The sequence below is a fragment of the Colias eurytheme genome, chromosome 4 (assembly GCF_061535395.1).
Source record: "Colias eurytheme isolate Ceu_HAF_F1 chromosome 4, ilColEury1 Martin Lab GWU primary, whole genome shotgun sequence".
NCBI classification, from domain to species: domain Eukaryota; kingdom Metazoa; phylum Arthropoda; class Insecta; order Lepidoptera; family Pieridae; genus Colias; species Colias eurytheme.
Genome location: NC_142983.1, coordinates 4,897,722 through 4,918,475, shown reverse-complemented (window position 1 = coordinate 4,918,475; position 20,754 = coordinate 4,897,722). Strand labels below are relative to the sequence as shown.

The 20,754-nt window shown below is 32.4% G+C and overlaps 3 protein-coding genes across 3 annotated transcripts in view; all 3 read right to left on the bottom strand.

Annotated features, from left to right (window-relative positions):
- Positions 1-2,301: 2,301 nt before the first annotated feature.
- On the bottom strand, positions 2,302-12,528 carry LOC149908922 (phospholipase A1-like). Its single transcript, XM_090120498.1, has 8 exons — positions 12,408-12,528; positions 11,818-11,875; positions 11,310-11,419; positions 9,899-10,056; positions 4,238-4,386; positions 3,608-3,834; positions 2,798-2,960; positions 2,302-2,445 (listed from the first exon to the last, which is right to left on the bottom strand). Exons 1-8 carry the CDS (start codon positions 12,445-12,447, stop codon positions 2,376-2,378), a joined length of 975 nt encoding a protein of 324 aa, XP_089976624.1. The 5' UTR covers positions 12,448-12,528; the 3' UTR covers positions 2,302-2,375.
- On the bottom strand, positions 8,268-9,440 carry LOC149908923 (uncharacterized). The gene is made up of 3 exons (XM_090101486.1): positions 9,193-9,440; positions 9,004-9,065; positions 8,268-8,929 (listed from the first exon to the last, which is right to left on the bottom strand). The coding sequence occupies exons 1-3, from the start codon at positions 9,438-9,440 to the stop codon at positions 8,889-8,891; spliced, it is 351 nt and encodes a 116-aa protein (XP_089957612.1). The 3' UTR covers positions 8,268-8,888.
- A 3,663-nt stretch (positions 12,529-16,191) lies between the features above and the next one.
- Positions 16,192-20,754, bottom strand: part of toc (toucan) — a 91,115-nt gene continuing 86,552 nt past the window's right edge. The window contains exons 10-12 of the mRNA XM_090120497.1: positions 20,080-20,379; positions 19,361-19,593; positions 16,192-18,807 (exon numbers count right to left, since the gene is read on the bottom strand). Coding sequence (XP_089976623.1) covers positions 18,594-18,807; positions 19,361-19,593; positions 20,080-20,379 — 747 coding nt within the window. The 3' untranslated portion in view covers positions 16,192-18,593. The remainder of the gene's footprint in view (positions 18,808-19,360; positions 19,594-20,079; positions 20,380-20,754) is intronic.

The following is a 20,754-nucleotide window of genomic DNA, read 5'->3' as shown; positions in this document are numbered from 1 at the left end:
AATGCAATGAACATTTTATCAACATTACCATAGTCACGCGGTTGCTAGCTTATAATGAGTGTTGTAGAGAAGTGTTTAAATATGTTACATTAATATGTTACAACAATACTGGCTAGTCTGGAGAGGAAGGCGTCGATCGTCTCTAGCACAGGTACTATGTTCCCAGTTGAGGCGATCGTCGTGTCTAATTTGTTTTGTATTTATGTATTGTTTCGAAATAAACGATTTTTATTTATTTTATTTATTTATGTACTTTGTTACGCTCGGTCTTTATCTCTCATTTAAGTTCAAATGAAGCACTGATTGCCGCTTTTCGAGTACCATACTTATTTATACTTATTCTAAATTATATATAGAACATGTTTCCTATAAAATTTTAGACGAAGAAAAATACAGATCTTATTCTAAGCGACAAGTCACTTCTGCTGCAATTTACTGAGCACTTGTCTCTTGTCGCGCTCCGACCAACCGCGCAAAGTTTATAGATAAATTAATTTAAATCGCACCTCAAGTAGATGTCGTTTTACTGTTACTAAGAGTTGTACTAAGTTTGTGAATTTTGCTTGGAATTACAATAATCTTCTTTAAAACTATAACAATCGTACAATAACTTAACTGTACTAAGGCCATAAAACAAAAAAATTATAAAAAAATACATAAATAGCAACGCTACAATGTCGGTATTATATCCATGTACCACCACCACGCAACCGATTTTGATACGGTTTTTTAAATAGATAGAGTGATTCAAGAGGAAGGTTTTAGTTAGATAATTTAATAGGTTTTAAACGCTAGCTAGTATAGTTGTATAATTAAATATAGGTAAATATAAAAGAAAACAGTTATAAAAATTTTCCAAAAATTGGTAAAATTAAGTTGAATCATAGGTTAACAGTTTTATAAGTTATTAATATTATTCTAAGATTACATACACTTATTAATTTATATTCCCATACTATTACATTATCTGTGCTATTCTGTGGTGCTATTACTATTATGTGTGTGTTGTATTATAGACTGTCAATTCAATGCGCACACGCATAGGCACCGATAACGATAAAGGCTTTGAGTGATTCTCTGAATGGACGGATATGAAGTCTTTGACATGATACTGAAACTATTCCATGATTTACGGACGTACCTACCTGGAATACGAGAATTATTATTTTTTTCTCATTCATTCAGTTGTTATATAACTTAACTACTTAGAACTATTAAAAATTACGTACTTTTCAAATTCTGTACTTTTTGCATATTTACAGCTACAAGTAGAAAAAAACATGTACATATGTATATATGCCTAGGTATATATAGACACTATTATTAATTAGTAGCAGTCAGACAAAAGTTCTCACAAACTACAAAATTCCATAAAACATTAAATGCCATCAACGCAAGATTCCCCAAGGACTGTGCTGTCCAGACGTCTGCAAATAACAGTGTAAAACCTTAATGGAAACAAGTAAAGCTTCTTTTTCACATTGAATAGCCTTTTTATATACGTCTATTCTAGTAACAAAAAATACCTAATCATTGTAAGAGCACTTCAGTTCATTTCATGACATTTTGCAATTTGCGTACCTACCTACTACAAAATTTCAATATGGGTAAAAAAAACTGTGGCAAACATTATTTTCACCTTTATTTACATATTAAATTGATCAATAAACTCTAGATATACTCTTCTAATGCATTATTTATATATTGAAATTAAAAAAAAATCTAATTTTACTTAATAAATACATTTGTTAACAAATATAATGTCAATTTAATAGACACGGTTAGGCTAAGAAATCTCAATCCGAAAATACATTTACAGTACTTAAAAGTCATCGAAAATCCATTTGGCATTCGCTACAAAGCTGTTTGTATGCTAAGTGCTTTAATGATTTGGGAAAATAACAAGATGCCATGATTAATAATAGCAAAATTTGTATATTCACGATCTTGAAACTTTAGATACAAATCGATTAATGTTTAGATGTCAAGTTGGGAATTCTCTGATAATAATAGGTACCTACGAGTTCTGTGTGTTACAGTGATTTACGTTTTAATTACCTACCTATTGAATGGAACATTTTACAATTTAAAGAGAGAGAACATTTAGAATTTCAAAGGATTCATAAATGACTTAGGTAGTTTTCCCGCCGTAGAATCAGAAAAAAAATATTTTAATAAAAAATATGATCAAAATATTATTGTAAAAGATAATCATACTTATAGTTACAATATAAGTGACCATTTATTAACCTTTGGAAAACAGTTGAATATGTAGGTGAAAGTGAGAAAAAAAATGAAATATTTCATGAATTTTTAAATTTTTATTTAACAATAATAAGTATTAACAATAAAATTATTTAATAAAACATATCAGATCATAATCCATCTACGCCTAAACCATACGGAGATTCGGCATTCGTTACGAAATAGTAATTTCCGGGTTTCCTGAAACAGAAATTAAAGTTTTCACACAGGTTCTTGATCCTTCGAAGTCCGATTATACCACATTTCATAAAATGTTATAAATATGTACGTAAGAGTTAAAATAAACTTATGGAACACATAAGTACCTATTATTACAATTAATTTATGAATATAGAGTTTTATTGTATTTTCAAAGTACCTTGTAGATTTTGAAAATATAATGAGGCATAGCATTATTATTTATATTTCTAATGTTAGTATTAAACATACATGTTAGTATACTGTAAAATAAAAAAGAGGTTTTCAAGTGATACTGTTTTTGAAAAGCACTTTCATGAGATTTGATAAAATAATAGTAGTCCAATCCACTTACAAGTCTTTTTTAAATGTTTCAATGGATAAGGTCGTAGCAAGACGCTGGTCGGTAGTGTATCGTTTCCAAATTTTATAGTTTCTTGCTCGCGACCCTATAAGTGTTCCCGGGTGTTTTATAGAGTCTACTAATAACTGCCAACTTCTGTGGTGGTTGCAGAGATCTGAAAAAAAAATGAAAATTACATATTTTCTTGAAATTACGACACAAGTAACTAAAATAAACACCTAATATTAAAATGTAGATGTATACAATATTATTTTTATTTTATTAGAAACGTGAAATATTTGTAATAACAATAGACGTTGACATTTACATATTGCAGACTGGGCTAAACTTTGACAAGTTTTAAATTAGAGTTTTAGATTAAAAATAAAACCTAATATCGATTTTTGGGAGACAGACTGTCGCTAATCCCCGAGTGCGGCTCGTTACGTTAATTGTTGATTGGCGCATGTCAGCCACTAACCAAGAATAGATTAGGGTTGTACAATTCATTTTAGCTATTTTTAAATACTGCGATAGACAGAAGATCGATCTATAAATGTTGCTTATACAATAAAAACACTTAGAAAGATCGATGTACACAATAATATTAGATGCAGCTGTTAATAATGTGAAATGTGTTTTTGTTCAATTTTCTTTATGTTGCACAACTTCTTAAATAATTGTTGATGATCGAACTTACGTAATAAGTAAATGAGAACAACAAAATTCTAATCTATTATCATATGAAACATCAAACTTTAATCTTTTATAATAATTAAGGCTCTGTTTAACTATATTTTATCAAAAGGAGAATCAAATTACCTTCCGCTGAGAGCACGGGTGCCGGTCTATTTTGACATCCTGGCTGTACCACTGGTCCCACTACCTTAAAATTGGGCCAGAAGTCAACAGTACCAAGTGATGCCTTACTACCATATTTACTTGGATCCGAGTGAATGACAGTAACTAGTAGCGCAGACCCCGGGTTCAGTCGTAAAACTGGGGGTTTATTTTCGAATCCTACAGCCGCTGGATCTAGTCCGATAATCCTGTAATATACGATTGTAATGAAAACAGAAATACGCGGCTGTTAAGCACGACTTAAGTGCACTTTATAGTCTTTAAAAATAAATTTGCAATTTATAAGTAACATTTTGGCAACATTTGTGGCTTAATATTTTAAATATATAACGAATTTTAAAATATAACACTATGCAGTATATATGTGATATTTTGTGTATTTTTTGAAAAAAACTTTTTGGCAAGTGAGGCTTCGTTTGTGTTGTTCAACATTTCAAGATGATTATGAAATCATGAAATTGATGTTGATGAAAATAATTAAATATACAATTTAATTCAAACTTATTTCTTCTTAAGAGATTATTTTACTTAGTGTCTTATAATGTAAAGTAAATACGGTTGCCTCTGTGATTAAAATAAAAATACAGTTACCAGGGCAAAAGAATTCCATTATGTCTTAAATTGTTTCCCGCAATTCCAAAGACGTGTGCTCCCAGAGAATGTCCAATTAAATACAGCCTGGTTAAGTCAACGCCGACAGCCGAAAGGTTCCCGAGCGTTTCAGCAAAGCGGACGCCAAGCTAAATGTACAAAAATACGAGTTAAATCTGCCTTATTCATTTCTATTCAACACTTTAAGCGATAATTGGAGTAATTAGAGCTAAATTTTAATTTGTAGAGAGCGACAGACATTATATGAAATGGTTTTGAGCAATGAAGTCAGCATGCCGTTAGTACACAGACTACATATTAAACTTGAGCAAGTGCATCTATTTGTATGAAAACCAAGCTGCCGTCGCCCGTCTGTCTATTATGTGACGTGCTATTATATTACGTCTTTAGATGCCCGTGCACGTTTTCGGATAGTTTCCAATTCAATGAGATTCAATACGGAATTCCGTATTGAGTTTTAGTTACACAGACATCTATACAAATGGGAAACTGGAAAAAATTAATAAAAATTGTGTAACTATTAATTTGAAAAGGTTCGTTAAGATAACCTTCAGTTTAAGATTAAAAATGAAGACAAACTGAACCAACCAAGTCAATCTTTGGTTAAAAATGTTATAATCTGAACAGTAGAAGACATCATGAACGAACAATAGCAAAATATTAAAACAAGAAATTAATTACATAAGTCAGACCAGTAGAGGGATTTTGAAAATGTTCTTTAACATCATTACGCTGACATGTGTTTAGGTTAAACAATAAGAAAGACTACAGATTACTAAATACATAGGTAGTAGGTAATAATAATCATAATCCCTCAACTCGTTAGTCCCATTATTTTTTTCCATATAGCAAACTATATAGTCATATTCTGTTCAATTAACCAATACATTACCAGTATACAAATAAAAATCCAATTTGTAAAGTTATTTCAGTAAAAATAACTACGAATTTTAGTCAGTTTCCTTTGATATTCAGCAATTGCTTGTTTTATTCCAATATTTTATTTCGCCCAATTACATTTACAGCGAATAGTCTATTAAGCAAATAAAAGCATTTTGAAAAATATTTAGTTTAGTTATTAATACCTAAACTTTGAATTGGACATAATGACTACTGAATTCCCAAATTCTTTAGAGCAGATTTGTTTTGGGCTTAATTTATATCCATTTTTATTTATATAACCTACTATCATGCAGCGGATTAACCTTTTGAACGCCAATGACATCTATAGATGTCATGCGCAATCGTGCCCTGTGCGCCAACGACACCTATACATGCCAAGAAACAGATCATAGATAAATACAAAATAAACATATTAAACCTTTACTTTTACCTGTTTTATTTATACAGTTTATGAACTGAATCCCCAGTTATTACATAATTGTACACAGTAAACAAAATTGCCAAGTAGTTATTCAAATATTTGATGACAAAAAATAACTTAATTAATGGCTAAAAAAGCATGTTCTCTCGCGCCAATGACATGTATACGTGCCTACTAGTGATGTAGTGTAATATTCAAGTAACTTCATTAAAATTTCAGCGAAATTACTCTAATTCGCTTAATTTTTGTAATAACTACAAAAAAAATATATAAGCTTAGTCACTGAGAAAAAAGGTAAATACTACATTCTTTGGTATAATACCATATTGTCTATATTGTGGATATTGTTGATTTGAATATTTTCCTTTTCACCAATCATGCGCATCCCTAGCACAGTATCGATATGCAATCCCTTCTGCGCCATTGACATGAATAGATGTCGGACTGGTGACGTCGTAAGCGCGTGCCGTGTTGTTAAGTGCGGAAAGTTGTAAAAATATTTTATCGAGTATTGCCGAGAGTGTGAGTGCCTTTATTAGAATATTCTTATGATACAAATTGTCGCTATGTCATATCAAAATATGGTAACCTACATATAATTAGTATTTGTAATAACTCAAGTATTAAACTAAATGATTGGAAAATAAATATGTAGTTTTAGAGCTATTACGCACTGTCGACAAGTCGCCGGCGACTGTGACTTACTATAGTTTAAATAGGGGCTTGCGCACTGTCGTCCAGGAGTAAGTCCAGTCGCCGGCGACTGGTCGACAGTGCGTAATAGCTCATAATGCAATTCCCTTTATTTAAAGGTAATAGTTGTTTTGATATTTACAAATAAACACTCCACAATAATACCTATAGTTCATATAAACTTAATAAATAAACTCGATAAGTTATAATAATATACAGCTACACATACATCCCTAATCAGAAGCGAGAGATTATAAAAAAAAGGATGGTTGCCCGCGCCATTGGCATGTATACATGCCAATGGGGCGTAACTGATAGAGAATAGTGCTGTAACTTGCTGCAATTTTATATGTATTTTTGTATCTCAAAAGGTTGATTTTTTTGTTGATAGTTGCTATTTAATGTGGTCTTAAGTTTTTACAGTAGGAGATGAGGTTAAATAAATATTATTTTTGTGTTATAAGCTGTTTATTCAAATATTCAGACGTGAATTATTATGTTTATCGATAACATTTTGGAATCCCTACTATTTTCAAGGTTATCTCATTGAATTTGTGGCTTGGCGTGGAGGGCACGGCGATGCGTTTTTGCTCTGGCGGTCAAAAGGTTAAGGTTATGAAAAACTAAGGTATTTAATGGAGTTATAAGCAAAAGTGGCCTTAAGTTTACACCACACGAGGGATCTAGTTATACCACAGACTGTTATACGCCTAATATTGTTAATTAATTAGATAATTGTAATATGGATACTTAAAAAGCAATTAATTAGTATCGTGATTCTATTATAATCATCGAATAATTCACTTTGTGTTATTGCTTTTTTGAATAAAATTGACGTGTGGCATTTTGTTCGGTAAACCACTTTCACATTTTTTGGACTCAATTTCGAAAAAAACATTTTGAACCAATGAGTCACGTGACTGCCATTAACACGGTTGGAAATTTTGGTTCAAATTAAACTTACAGTGTGGAATTGTACATAATTGTATCATTAATGATATTTTAAAAGAGTATTAAAATATAATGAATTACGATTAACGACTTAGTTATATGTTCATTTAAAAAAATTACCGATTCTGTTTTTTATGTTGCGATAATTAAAATTAAACTTTATTAAAAGCTATATCCGTTGATGAATGAAAATTAAATGTATATCAGTCAATAAGAACGTGAACGTTAAATAATTATTTCACTAAATAATCTTATGAAATTTCATCCTTAAGACGATACACAAAAAAAAATCCACTGCTTGGCGGGCGGAGTCTAATAGCTCGCTATCGCGAACGCGGGTGTGCGCGAAGTCATTCTTGCAAACTCGCCGCGCTGCCGCTGGCCGACTCGGGACAAACATGTATGGAGTCGTCATACAGTTATAATATTGTCATACATTTATTTAATTGTTGATTTATTGGTTTTATTTTCTTGCTTATAAACAAATAATCTTCTTTTTAACAACTACTTAGACATTATTAATAATTATTATCATTTCGTAATGTTTACTTTTTTACAAAATAATACAGGTTATAAATAATCTTTAAAATAACAAAAAATATTGTTACTCTGAAAAAATGAAATGGTACTCAATAACGCGGACTACTGAATTGATTTAGATAGAATTTGATGCTGACGTAGATATTACATCATGCCCAGAAATGAAAGGTACTATTTCTGAAAGAAGTTATAAACCCTAATTCTTCTCAGTCAAAGTCAAGAGTGGAAGATATCACTAATACAGTAAAACTGATGCGAAACTTTGGATGTTAATTTGTATATTTTTTTGTTAGTTGTTACTTAATCACGTCAAGACTACATTACCAATTTTGATAAAATATAGCTAATTGCCTGGATTTACACATAGGATACTTTTTATCCGAACTGAACACTTCTGTGGGAAAAAACAGGATTCACGATATAACCTAATTCCACGCGGGCAAAGCCGCGGTCGGAATGATATTTTTTTAAATAAAAAAATTGTTTTAAAAAAACACAAAATATATTGACGCATGTATTTATTTTTTGCACTCTATTATAATTGTAATTATTCATTACAAATAATCAAAATAAAATAGCCAGAACAAAGTTAGGCCCTGGTAGGGTAGGTAGGCAGGTACAGCAATGTGAGACGAACACTGGCTTATTTATACCAATAATAATGTATTATAAACATTAAATTAAGTTTACAACAAAAATACATAATATTAGCTAATGTGAAAACGAATCAACCAATCATCCCACAACAATGAAATGTGCACACAAATATTCATCCAAATCGGTTCATGTGATTAGGAGGAGTAACTGCAGCGCCATCTTCCGGGCCCAACTATGTTTCCAGATCACCCAGGAACTCAATTTAATATACTTACACAAAATTTTTCGAAATGAAAACTCACATTACTATGTAAATATGAATATAAACCTGTTTTAGTACTAAGCCATTTCCCGCACAGGTGTAGTATAAATGAAATAAATATCAACATCAAATTCTTTATACAACATACTTATCTACCACCTACTAAGAAATGTAATTCTTGAAATTTTTTCGTATTTTTTTAAATATAATACTACTCCAATGAGCTCCTGTTCCATATTACGGCCACCATACTTCCACTAAGTTCACCATGATTTTTTATTTCTTTGCACTTTGTTGCTTTTTGCTAAAAATGGAATCATGCGATAAAACCAGTAGAGCGTTGATAACATACATTTTTGTCTGAATAAAGGTACTTACGAAGGAGTGGGTTCACATTGTGAACAATCAGTGGGTTTATTTTCCTTCTGGATTCCGGATTTCTGAAAAGATTATCTATGCTATAAATGAAAAAAATCTTACACATTCGTTATGTACTTAAAACAGGGGTACATATCAAACATCGTCTATAATACAATTATCATCAAATTTAAAATAAAACCAACTTACTTCATTAATTTGTTCCAATTGTAAGCATTCTTTTTCCTCCAACCTTTATGTTTCTTCTTCTTATTTTCTTTATTGTCCCCATTTGTCTCATTTTGTCTTATTGTGTTGTCACCCTTTTTTACGATGGCGCGAGCGACACAAGTTCCCCGTGTGACGGCCGTAGCGGGAATGACTCGTGCAGCGATCGGGGTGGGAAGGTACAGGGCGGCTCTCGCTATATTGGCTGGTCTCGCGCTAATTTCAAGCATTTCTTGTTTATTTCAAAACCATCGCATATTTCAAAATTCTAAATCGGTAGACGTATAGGTTGTATGTTTTATAGTTAATATCCAAAAAGTCGTAACTTTACGTTTGTTATTTTGAAGATGCCAGAGATTAAAAAAAAAATAACAATGAGAACTTTGTATTTTTTTTCTATCGAGAAAATATCATGGAATCATGTTTCTAAAACGGTAGACGTATTGTGTTACTATTGAACTTTCTTGTCAAGAATTTTCATCACGACAACTTTAATAATATAAAAATTACGAAGGTTTAAAAAGGGCCGTAAATGTTAGAAAAATTAATTCATCACCTTAAATGCGTAGGTAGATCAAGCTCGGTCTTTAAAACTTTCATATTCATGTAAACTGTTACAACTGTAGAAGTATTGCATTTCCATTTTTAGGAATACTTACAAAGATGTAAAATACTTGATAATAATTACTTTTCTAGAGTTAGGTGCTGCCCAATTGAGGTAAGAGGAGGGAATGCTGGACATAGAATGCGCTGCCAACTGCTCCCAATTGAGAAGTGCAACGTTACTTTCGCCTTGCTCCAAATATGCCTTTATTACCGCTTCCACGGCTGGACCAGTAGGGAAACCTAGAAATATATCGATTCTTTTAATTGTGTATTGTTGATTGTATAAAGAGTCACCCAGTGGTGTTTATTTTTTTATTTTTACAGTATATAATTCAGTTTGTCACCAATATTTTCAATCTTCTTATATATATAAAAATGAATCGCAAAATGTGTTGGTAAGCGCATAACTCGAGAACGGCTGAACCGATTTCGATAATTCTTTTTTTATTATATGCCTTGAAGTACGAGGATGGTTTTTATGTAGAGAAAACGTAAATATGTACCACGGGCGAAGCCGGGGCGGACCGCTAGTTAGAAATAAAAGTCAATTGTCACTTATGTTGAGGCGGGAAAAATCTGCGACACATCAAACAAAACAAGCAATTAGGTATGTTGTATGTCACCTAATTGCTTGACACCTAATTCAAATAATATTTCTCCATAAATATTGAAAAGTAAGCACATTTCAAACTTTAAATTGAAAATAATTGAAATATAAATAACAAATTATATTTTGTAAATTGTAAAGCTTCAAATATTGTCGAACTGTTTCGTGTTTATTGTTGTCTCCCTATCTATCTACTGAAATTTCCTAACTCTTGCCTCTATTAAGACCCCTATAGTAGCGATAGCATATCTGTTGCTGTTATAAGTTATTTTATTTTATTTTATCTTGTCGTTGGTTATAAACTTTTACTGTATTGGTTTATTTAAGCTGACTATTATTGTGCTTATACTCTACATATACATATATAGTATATCAATTCGCTTAATATAATAATTAAGTTACATTGAAATGTCAAAGAGTTTAAAAAAATATACATATGTATATTGTTTTTAAAATTAATTTACACAATTTCAGATCTTTAAATCGTACGTGCTTACCTATCAATTATTTTTATACTTATTTAATACAAGAGGTCCGCCCCGGCTTCGCCCGTGGTACATATTTCGCAATAAAAGGTAGCCTATGTCCTTTCTCGGGTATCAAAATATCTCCATACCAAATTTCATGCAAATTGGTTCAGTAGTTTAGGCGTGATTGAGTAACAGACAGACAGACAGAGTTACTTTCGCATTTATAATATTAGTATGGATTTTACATAGCAAATAATTTACATTTTTTTTGCCTACGGTATAGACAACTGTTAAGTCGTTGATGGCGTACTTGAACCTACTGAGAACCAATACAATTTAGTTTATTTGATTGTTGTCTCTATTTATATAGTTAATTATAAATATACTTTTACATAATCTACTTTATGTATACACACCTGTAAATCCGTGACAAAAAATAACTGTATTACGGCTTTTATTATACCACGATGAATTTATGATTTCATGAGATTGATGTAAAGGCAGCTCTTCATATTTATCAAAGGTACTGAAAACAAAAAAATGGGTGATCAAACGGAGCCCTTCTAGTCAAGTACAATCAAGATTCTATGAGCTTTCAACGGAGATTGTTTGATATACTTATATGAACCTCAATTTCGAAATTTCTTTACAAGCGTTTTTAAATTATAGCAATAAACGATATTATAAACATGGTTAATAATGTTTTTCAAATTATGAAATTTTATATTATACCAAATATTATATGTACATATATAAAATATTTATATAGTTTTCCAGATAGTAAACGTTTTAAAAACGAAACAAATTATAGTTTCTCTTACATAATAATTGATAGGATTAACTGTTACATTTACTATGAATTCAAAAAACTAAGCCAGTAAAAAGATTATTAACTCAATGTTCAAAAGAACAGTTTTAAATTACCTCAAGTAAAACCTCACTTTTGCTTCTTTGTCGCCATAGTCGTCCGCGTAACAGAGAGCTATAATTAAACGCAAGCTTATTAATGCAATCGAAAATGCATAGAGTAATTGCCTTTCCCAGCTCATGTTTATTCTACGACTGCCTTTGTAGTCCTTTTAAAGAATGTGTTACTATTTATTCAGAATAAAGAGTTGGAATAAATGTGAATATTTTTTCATTGATACTTTTTTAATATTTTTAAAGGTTTTTTTGTTTATAAAATCGTTATTTTGTGTCTGACATGTTGTATTTTCAATTATTATTTTATACTCCGCCTCTTGGGCATTAAAAAAACGACCATTCCCCATGTAGATTCTAGTTATTTACTTATATAGCATGTAGAATATAAAAAATCAAGTTTGGAGCAGATATAATGACACGTCGAATGTGAAATATAGCGTAAACAATTTATAAAAAGCTGTAAACAACATGTTGTGAAAGTTCTCAAACAGGAATAACTCGTTAGGACATTCATTATTTTTTAAGCTTTTATTAGATATTTTTGACGTTTTCATAACATATAATGCCAATATATTATATTATCAACTCACCAAAGAAGAGTGACAACGTGAACCCGACTACACTGTTCATTTTGCAATTTTGGTTAATCCACTTGCCTGTATGTTTATATAGGGGCTGGTATCTGAGTGTCCTTATGCGCTATAGTATTTCGTCTCCTTGACACAATGTTACCGAATTTATCTATATTGGTTTAGGATTTAACACTATTCAATCAGTCCTTATCTAAGCAAATTTTCACTCGGATTTAGTATACGTTCTATTTGGGTTGAACTGATAAGGCTACGTTTGCCCTAATTTCTTTTATTCATGTGTAGAAATTTGGTTATTTTTTAGTTGCTTCTTAAAACTACATAATCCTTAATTTTTAATTATTACCTTATAATCATGTGGGGTTCCACAACTATTTAGAAACACAGAAGAGTGAAGTGGTATTTATACGAGTTGTCACGGCAAAGGTTGTTCTGCCAATTAGACACTTGGGATTAAAATAATTTTTTACCATATATTTTCAGACTTTTATTTTTAAATAATTGTAAATTTCCTTAGAATCAGTCAAGCCGTTTAACAGTTAACGACCGCGAATTCGGCCGCGTTGTTTAAAACTTAATATCTATACCTTCATCAGTGAATAGAGTGATTCAATGAATCAGTATGTATTTAAACTGCATTAAAAGCCATTGCACTTTTTTAAGAACATACAAAGGGATAAATAGACAGCGGGAAGCGACATTGTTTGCAACAATGCATGAAGTGATATTATGATAATAATTAATTAATAAATAATATGTTATCTATATTACCTATGTGCTATGCAGCGTGTCACGTGTAGCTAGAGATAAACATGAAAAGCTAATACAAATATACCTACTAAAAGTTCCACACATGCGGTATGTATTTTTAACTTTTTATTAGTGAGATTGAGTTAAGTTTAAGTTCCTACGTTTTTTATTTATTCTTAAATAGCTAACTTATTTTTCGATGTTCGCATATTCTGACATCCTTACATGACGTAAGAGGGTTACTATCTATTTAGGGCTTTTCCACATTAGAACAGAAATCTCGCTTATCACTTAGTTGCAGTGTACCTAATTGTTTAAAAAGTTGAACGTTTTTATTACGGTGTTCATGACCCACTAAATGTAATTGGTAATACGGTAACAACATATTCAACCATGAATTATGAACCATTGTATGATTTTTTTTTATATTTTTAAAATTGTACTAATGTTATCATTAGACTGTGTTTTAAATAAATTGCATCGTAATGCTGGATACAATATAACATCTAAGATTTACTTAATACATTTATCCTGTTAGCTACGAAACATTTAAGTTCTTTTGGCCACTCAAAGCCATAGCCCGTAACGATTGCTTAATCAAAACTGTAACCCCTTGACCACCGAGCGGCCCGATCGGGCCACGGCACAATAGATTTTCTATTGTGTCTGTGATTCCGGGGACTATTTTATTCTTACGACATAGGGTAATCGCCATAATGCTATAGAATCTAGATAATGTATAAAATAGGACTAATAGATTCTTTAAAGCTCGGACTAAGCCAACATTTCAAAATAGATTCGCCTCAGGGCAAAATCCTAGCAACTTCCCAAGTTAATATCATAGCAAATGGATTCGTATTTGATTAGGAAAATTACTGCGCATAATCTTTGTCTAGGAGCATATCCTGTATTGACATCCATTTTGTTGAAAGGGAATTATAATAATTAATAACCAAAGAGATTGTATATAAAGTAAATCTTAAGTTTCATTAATAATTTATTATTTCAATGTGCCTTAAATTGTAGCGGTTTAACGTATAGTTTAGATATAATATATATCTACCTTACTCCGTAAATACCAATTTAACTCTAGTCTGGCTTAAATATCCGGTCTCGGTTTAAAGCGCTTCTAAATGCCCATGTCAAGCTTAGTTGAGCAGTTGAACGAAATGTTCGAACATACAATATGATGGTCACTGGACCACTACTGAACTGCTTAACTGAGTCGAACACTTGGTCCTAACTACGGGGCTATCACCGCATACTGTTCATGTAACTAATTTTATCAGTTTTATTTTTGTGGCCACTAATATCTATTTTATGTACCTATGATGTACTTATGATGTACTTGAATTCATTCATATTATTGCACGCCTCATAAGCGAAGCGTTGAGGTGGGTACCTACTACTGTCACTTCGCGCAAAACATCTGATTTTTCAAACTTAAAATGTCTTTATGTATCATACATTGCACTTGTAAGATAATACATACACACACATATTAAGAAAAAACACTATTTTTAACGTTCATGATATTTTTGATGTCATTTTTGTTATTTAAACTAGTTAAAAAACAGTTTAAAAAAGTTCTGTCTTGGACGTCCGTGTGTCTGTATGTGCGGATCCTTTTTCTTGTTAACACGATAGCGACCGAAATACTTTACTAATCGAGTCTTTTTTTTTTCTCTTACGCTTGAGTATGCTCAGGAATAGAACCCTTTCATTTTTCAGGGTCTGATTCGATGTGGTTTAATTGTTATTAAATAAACAAAAATAATAATAAATAAATATTTATTAAAAAAAAATTATGAGGCGTGCACTTTTGGATTTTCCAAATTATTTCACAATATAACGTCTGAATCATTGAGATAATATTACTTACTATCTACGTATGGAGGAGACACCACGAACAAAATCTGTGCGCCATTTTTTTGCTCTAACTAAGTTTTAAAAATTATTATCTAGTTAGGTACTTACCGATGAAAGTTATTCCTTTGCACTTTTCCGTATTATTTGTATAATTTGTGCAATATCGTAACACACACGAAGGCATATTTGATGCGTTTCACTTTAAAACAAATAAAAAATGAGCGTGCAGTTACACCATATGGCGTATGTTGAGCGGAACATAAGTGATGTAGGCGGTGTCGTCTAAATATGTATATCTCAATGGTCTGAATAGTTTGGTCTGAATGGTCTGGTTAGTTTTTTTCTGAATATTTTATAGTTAAGATAAATGTATTATCCGAACATCTAAGTGGTACATTGAGTAAGTAGGTGCAGTCAGACATATATTAAGTACTAACATCGTTTTTGCCATGCTTATAGACGGCGTTATTATTTCCTCCCAATATAGTGGATATTTGGTAGTGGGTATTACAAATGTGAATCCAATTTGACATGGATTACTAACTGTAATTCAATAAATATCTTTGATACTAATAAATTATATTATTCACGAAAAAGGATTGATAAAATTAGCGGAAGAAATAGACCAATGAACTAAACTCACAGGACGCGGACGCCAGTAGTTGCACTAATTAAGCCTAATTGTATAAATTATGTCAATGGACTTCTATGATCTATCCCTCAACGCTAAGGATGTACTTTGGTCACAGTTGGTACTCGTTTTGTTAACAAGAAGTAATGAAAGCATATTTTGATATTTCAATTACTTAATAGAATATATATTATAATCTAATACTTGTTAAGAGTATAATCATAATAGATAATAATGGATCATATAATCGTGCCAAACTATAATCGATTATAATTACTTATATCTCTGAGATTAATTTCTTTGTCATAGGTACTTTTTGGTGTAAAATAGAAGTACAAATTACAGTGTTTCCATAAGCTAAAATAAGCCACAAATATAATTAATATACAAAAAAGATCCTATAATGTCTTTTCATCTGGCCGAGAGTCAATATTTTTAATTCAATCGAGTCTGTATTGTGTGCTGCAGTGTGGAAAATTGACAACTTATAAATAATATAACAGTTAGGTAAGGCATGAAGAAATAAAACACATATTTTTTTACATATGATTTAATTTTTCGTAATAGATATTCTTCTAATCATATTTATTTACGCTTACAATTCTTTATTTGGAATGGTATTATTTATACATAGCTTAAAAATAAATAAAAGTATTACTTGGTAAGCTTATCGAGACATGCAAAACGTAGACAGACATCAAGGAACATAACAAAGAGCGAAGGTGAACGAGACTCTTTGGTTTCTTTGTGTTTACAAGTTATATCAAAATCTATATTATTCAAATTAAATTAGCTTACAACACAAATATTCGCTTAGTATTCATTCATTGTGAAAAACTGATCATATCTAAAATTCACGCCCAAACGTGACTCTACTTAAAACTAATTTTCAATCGCTATTTGTACACAGAAATAAAAACAATGCCAACAACCATGATAAACTATAATAATCATTAAGATACAATAATGGACACAAAACAATACAAATACTTATACATTACGTTAACAGACGCCGACCTGCTACAGCCTACAACTGACACTAACATGAGCATGGCCTTAAGTATTGCAAAATTCTATCATAATTTTTAAACATATAAACACATCGCAACAACATTGCACCAATAAATTAGTTAAAATAAATTAAAATAATACAAGTAAGATTAAGACTAGGACAGTTAAAAATAAATAAATTGTAATCGATATGATTCGACAGATGTAGAAGGCAAGGATAGTACGAAAGTTTTTAAGAAATATTAAGTAGTACGTATCGTTATATATTATCATTAAAAGTAAATGTCAAGACGAGATAGATACAGGAGAGCACTGGTATATAGCATTGTGTTAAATTTTAACAGCCGTTCTTCAAATGTTCTATGTTAATCTAGAACCAACTGAAAAATATGAATGAAATTTTTATTTCAAACAGAATTTAAACAAGTGAAAGTTTATTGGTGCAATTTACAGGTACATAAACCTTTTCAAACAAAACGCAGCCGATTCAGTAACATATATAGTAAGGCTAGGTTTGAGAAAAGCAAATACACTTAATTATCAATGAGTATAGAAATTATCCTCTTATATTTTATTTTCCACTACATATTCAGCTTAAAGGTACAGTGGGTAAGTGGTAGAAAATAAGCGACATATTTCTATTTAATATCTATTATATATCGAGTACTACGTATTGATTCATTATTAATATCAATGGCGAGCAAAACATATATTGTATCACCATAAGCTAATTCTGTTAAGAAAGAGCAAACACTTTATTTAAATAATATAAGCTCATAAATAATATTTAATGAAACGATTATTTATTATCAAATAACGTACAATGACAGTTCACGTACTCCATCCAATATACGAAAAATTGTATACAAATCCCGTTGAGTCCCATAGTCCCATATCATGCAGAGAAAATCCGGCAAGAATTCCAAATCAGGTATCGTCTTAACGACGAAGGCTTCGCGAGCCATAAATACAAAACATCTCTTAATCGTACGTGACAAAAGGTCTATTATCCTTTAGTCCCGAATATCAGTAAACAAAGTCTCTAGTGATGATACACTACCCAATAATCACATAAATGGCCTAACCATTTAATCTATCATCACATCTTGTAAAATTGCAAAATTATTGTGACGTCACAAATCACAATGACATCACTTCACCAACTAATTCATGTTAAAAGTTCCTATCAATATCCTTTGGTGCATTTGATAAACCATTCCTAATTAGCAGCTGCATCTCTCTATCCAAACATGTTCGGTATCCACATCAGTCTTCTAAGCGACTTAGTTTTTACACATTCATAAATTCTAATCAAATATTCGAGTCGTTGACCGAAACAGTCTCACTTGGAAGCGACAAGTTGTTACATATACACTGGTGCTAGTATTGGCTCCATACATGCACCTATATCACTAAATGGTTGCCTTGATCCAAACATGTTCAGTATGTACAGTCTCCCCTAGGGCGACTAAGTTGTTACAATATCCACAGCCTCCCCTAGATGGGACTAAATTGTTATATACTTCCATTAGCGTACAGTATCCTCAGTATATCATTATATCATATACTTAAGTATATCGCTAATCATTGATACAAATACATGCTGTAAAAGCGACACAGTTGTTACAATTCGGTACTGGCTCTAATCATATACTTATATCGACGACTATAATGACATAGTACATAACCATTGGCTTCAGTACTATGTACTAGTATATGTATGCTTATTGCATAACCATGTTCGGTTCAGTCGCTTCAATAGCATAACCCTTGTTGTATGTTTGGTATCGGTCTCCCCTATTAACAACTCGTTACATACCGCTCAGTACTGGCTCTAATCATATATGTATATCGCTAATTAGTAGCATAACCCTTGATACATGTCCAGCATCGGTCTCCCCTATTAACAACTCGTTACATACCGCTCAATACTGGCTCTCATCGTATATATAAATGGCCTCTCCCGCGGACTCCTTGAGTGGCGGTGGGGGCGGGGGGAAGTCGAGTTCGCCCGGTCTGAAGAGCTTGGAGTTGGGTGCGGGGGAGGCGGGCGCGGGGGAGCTGCCGGGGGAGCCGCCGCCGCGACGCTTCACCCCGCTGGGGGAAGCCGCTGCACGGAAGGAAGAGCGCCGGGCTAGCCTGGAAATGACGTATTATTGAGGTATATTGCTATTAGGTAGCTGCATACAGCTTTGGAATAATGAAGCTATAGTTGTTTTTAAAGAATCTGTTAAAATAATCTACAATAAAAAAATGTGTTTATATTTTATTTAAAATATTTATTTCAGTACTGTGAAACAATGTATTATTACATAATATAAGTGTTTCATGAAGCCATTATATTTACAAATTATTAGCACAGATATTAGTGTATTTTTTTCTTTTAAAGCAATAGATACTAGGGGTTTCTCTATGGCGGGTTTTCTATTGATATTTTGATTGTATCCAAGTTTAAACTTGTGTGCTCTTTTGATGTTAATAACTTAGGTTAATAACACCTAAATGCATGCAAAACACAATCACTAAGCTATCTGATAATCTGACCCATTTAGTTAAATACTTAGTTCTAACAAAAAATTGAAATTATCTTAATGTAATTGTGCAATACACAAAAACGTACTTACCAATAACTAAACTAGTAATCAAACAAATAAAAAAGTCCTATAAGTCAAACAAATAAAGCTCAACTCACCTCGACGCCATCTCCTCCGGGGTCTCCTCAATCTCCAGTACCCAGCTGACCGAGTCGTGTTTCTCCACAACCCCCTTGACCGCGGGGAGCGGGGGCGAGTCCGGGTCGGGGGAGGTGGCGGGGGACGGCGGCGAGGGGGGAGGGGAGGGGGAGCGCGCTGAGTCGCCGGAGGAGGTGCGCGTGCGCATCGGTGTGCGGTCTATGTACCCGCCGCCTGCTAGTAGGGACACCACCTAAGGGAGGAATATGATTATTTATTTAATTTATTTCAGATAAATTTAATATCCATATAGTAGTTGATTATAAAGACTTTATAAGAAGTAAGTTGTGGTCACGTATAATTGGTTGTGCATACGCCAGCTTTTTACAAAACTGAATTTAGCTTAAGACCTTACATAAAGATATAATATCACATTATTTGTGAAGTTGGAAAGGCGTATAATATGTGTCCAGTTTCCTTAACAATAAATGACTTGAGTTAAACATTGTTGTATTAAATTAAGATATTATAAAACGTACTAATTAAGTTGGCACTTTAAATATGTAATTAAGGTAATAAAACATAAAAAATGCTATTCACAACAGTTTTGATAAAAACTATGAAGGTTAACCAGATAATTGAAATACATTTCTTCATATATATTTCAATCTGTACCCCTACCCTATGAAAAAAAAAACGCTAAAATCATTATTCACAGAATAACATCGCTATAACGCACCTGCGACTTCTGCCGTAGCTTGTATCGGAGCTCCTCATTGAGCGCCACGAGCCGCGTCGCGTGGTCCCTGTCCCTCGCGGCCGCTTCCCTCAGCCGACGGTTATCGTCCCGCAGCCTATCTGCCTCCCGCTGCCTAGCGGCTGCCCGTTCCCGTAGTTCCTCAGCCGCGTGTCTCGCGTTGCCCGCATCGCGTTCGGCCGCGATTCGCCGCTCGCGTTCTGCTGCCAGCTCGCTGCGGGCGTCGCGGAGGGACGCCATTTCTGCTTGTTTGAGTTCGACCACCGCGCGTAGGGATCGCACCTGTGGATAGTTAAGGAGTAGATATATGACATAAATTACTTGCTGTCTTACCACTAAAATCGTTGTGGGTTTAACTTTAAGCGCGGGTTCTCTTTAATCTGGTTTTGTCGTATTCCACATAGACAACTATTAAAGTGACAGTTCCCTGGTTTAAAGTTAGACTGTGTTTAAATTGTTTTGTGGTAAGACCCACTCTGACCATTAGATTTTTTATTTATTAAATTATTTGGGGAAGAAATAAGTGTAACTGATACAATTAATGTACCTAATGAATTTAAGGTCCCATCAGACAATGAAAATATTACGCTTATTAAATTTAAAATGCAATATAAATGGGCACATTATTGTTATAACATAATACCGTTATGTAAATCA

What these genes read in the sequence shown, in the direction of transcription:
- LOC149908922 (XM_090120498.1), bottom strand. Translation starts at nt 12,447, where the DNA reads ATGAACAGTGTAGTCGGGTTCACGTTGTCACTCTTCTTTG. An exon ending in CAGCACCTAACTCTAGAAAA is followed by an intron (nt 4,387 to 9,898) that starts GTAATTATTATC and finishes TTGTACATTTAG; the next exon opens with CTTGGCGTCCGCTTTGCTGA. An exon ending in GAAACATTTAAAAAAGACTT is followed by an intron (nt 2,446 to 2,797) that starts GTAAGTGGATTG and finishes TTTCTGTTTCAG; the next exon opens with GAAACCCGGAAATTACTATT.
- LOC149908923 (XM_090101486.1), bottom strand. Translation starts at nt 9,440, where the DNA reads ATGCTTGAAATTAGCGCGAGACCAGCCAATATAGCGAGAGCCGCCCTG. An exon ending in AATTGGAACAAATTAATGAA is followed by an intron (nt 9,066 to 9,192) that starts GTAAGTTGGTTT and finishes TAATCTTTTCAG; the next exon opens with AAATCCGGAATCCAGAAGGA. An exon ending in CAATGTGAACCCACTCCTTC is followed by an intron (nt 8,930 to 9,003) that starts GTAAGTACCTTT and finishes TTCCATTTTTAG; the next exon opens with CAAAAAGCAACAAAGTGCAA.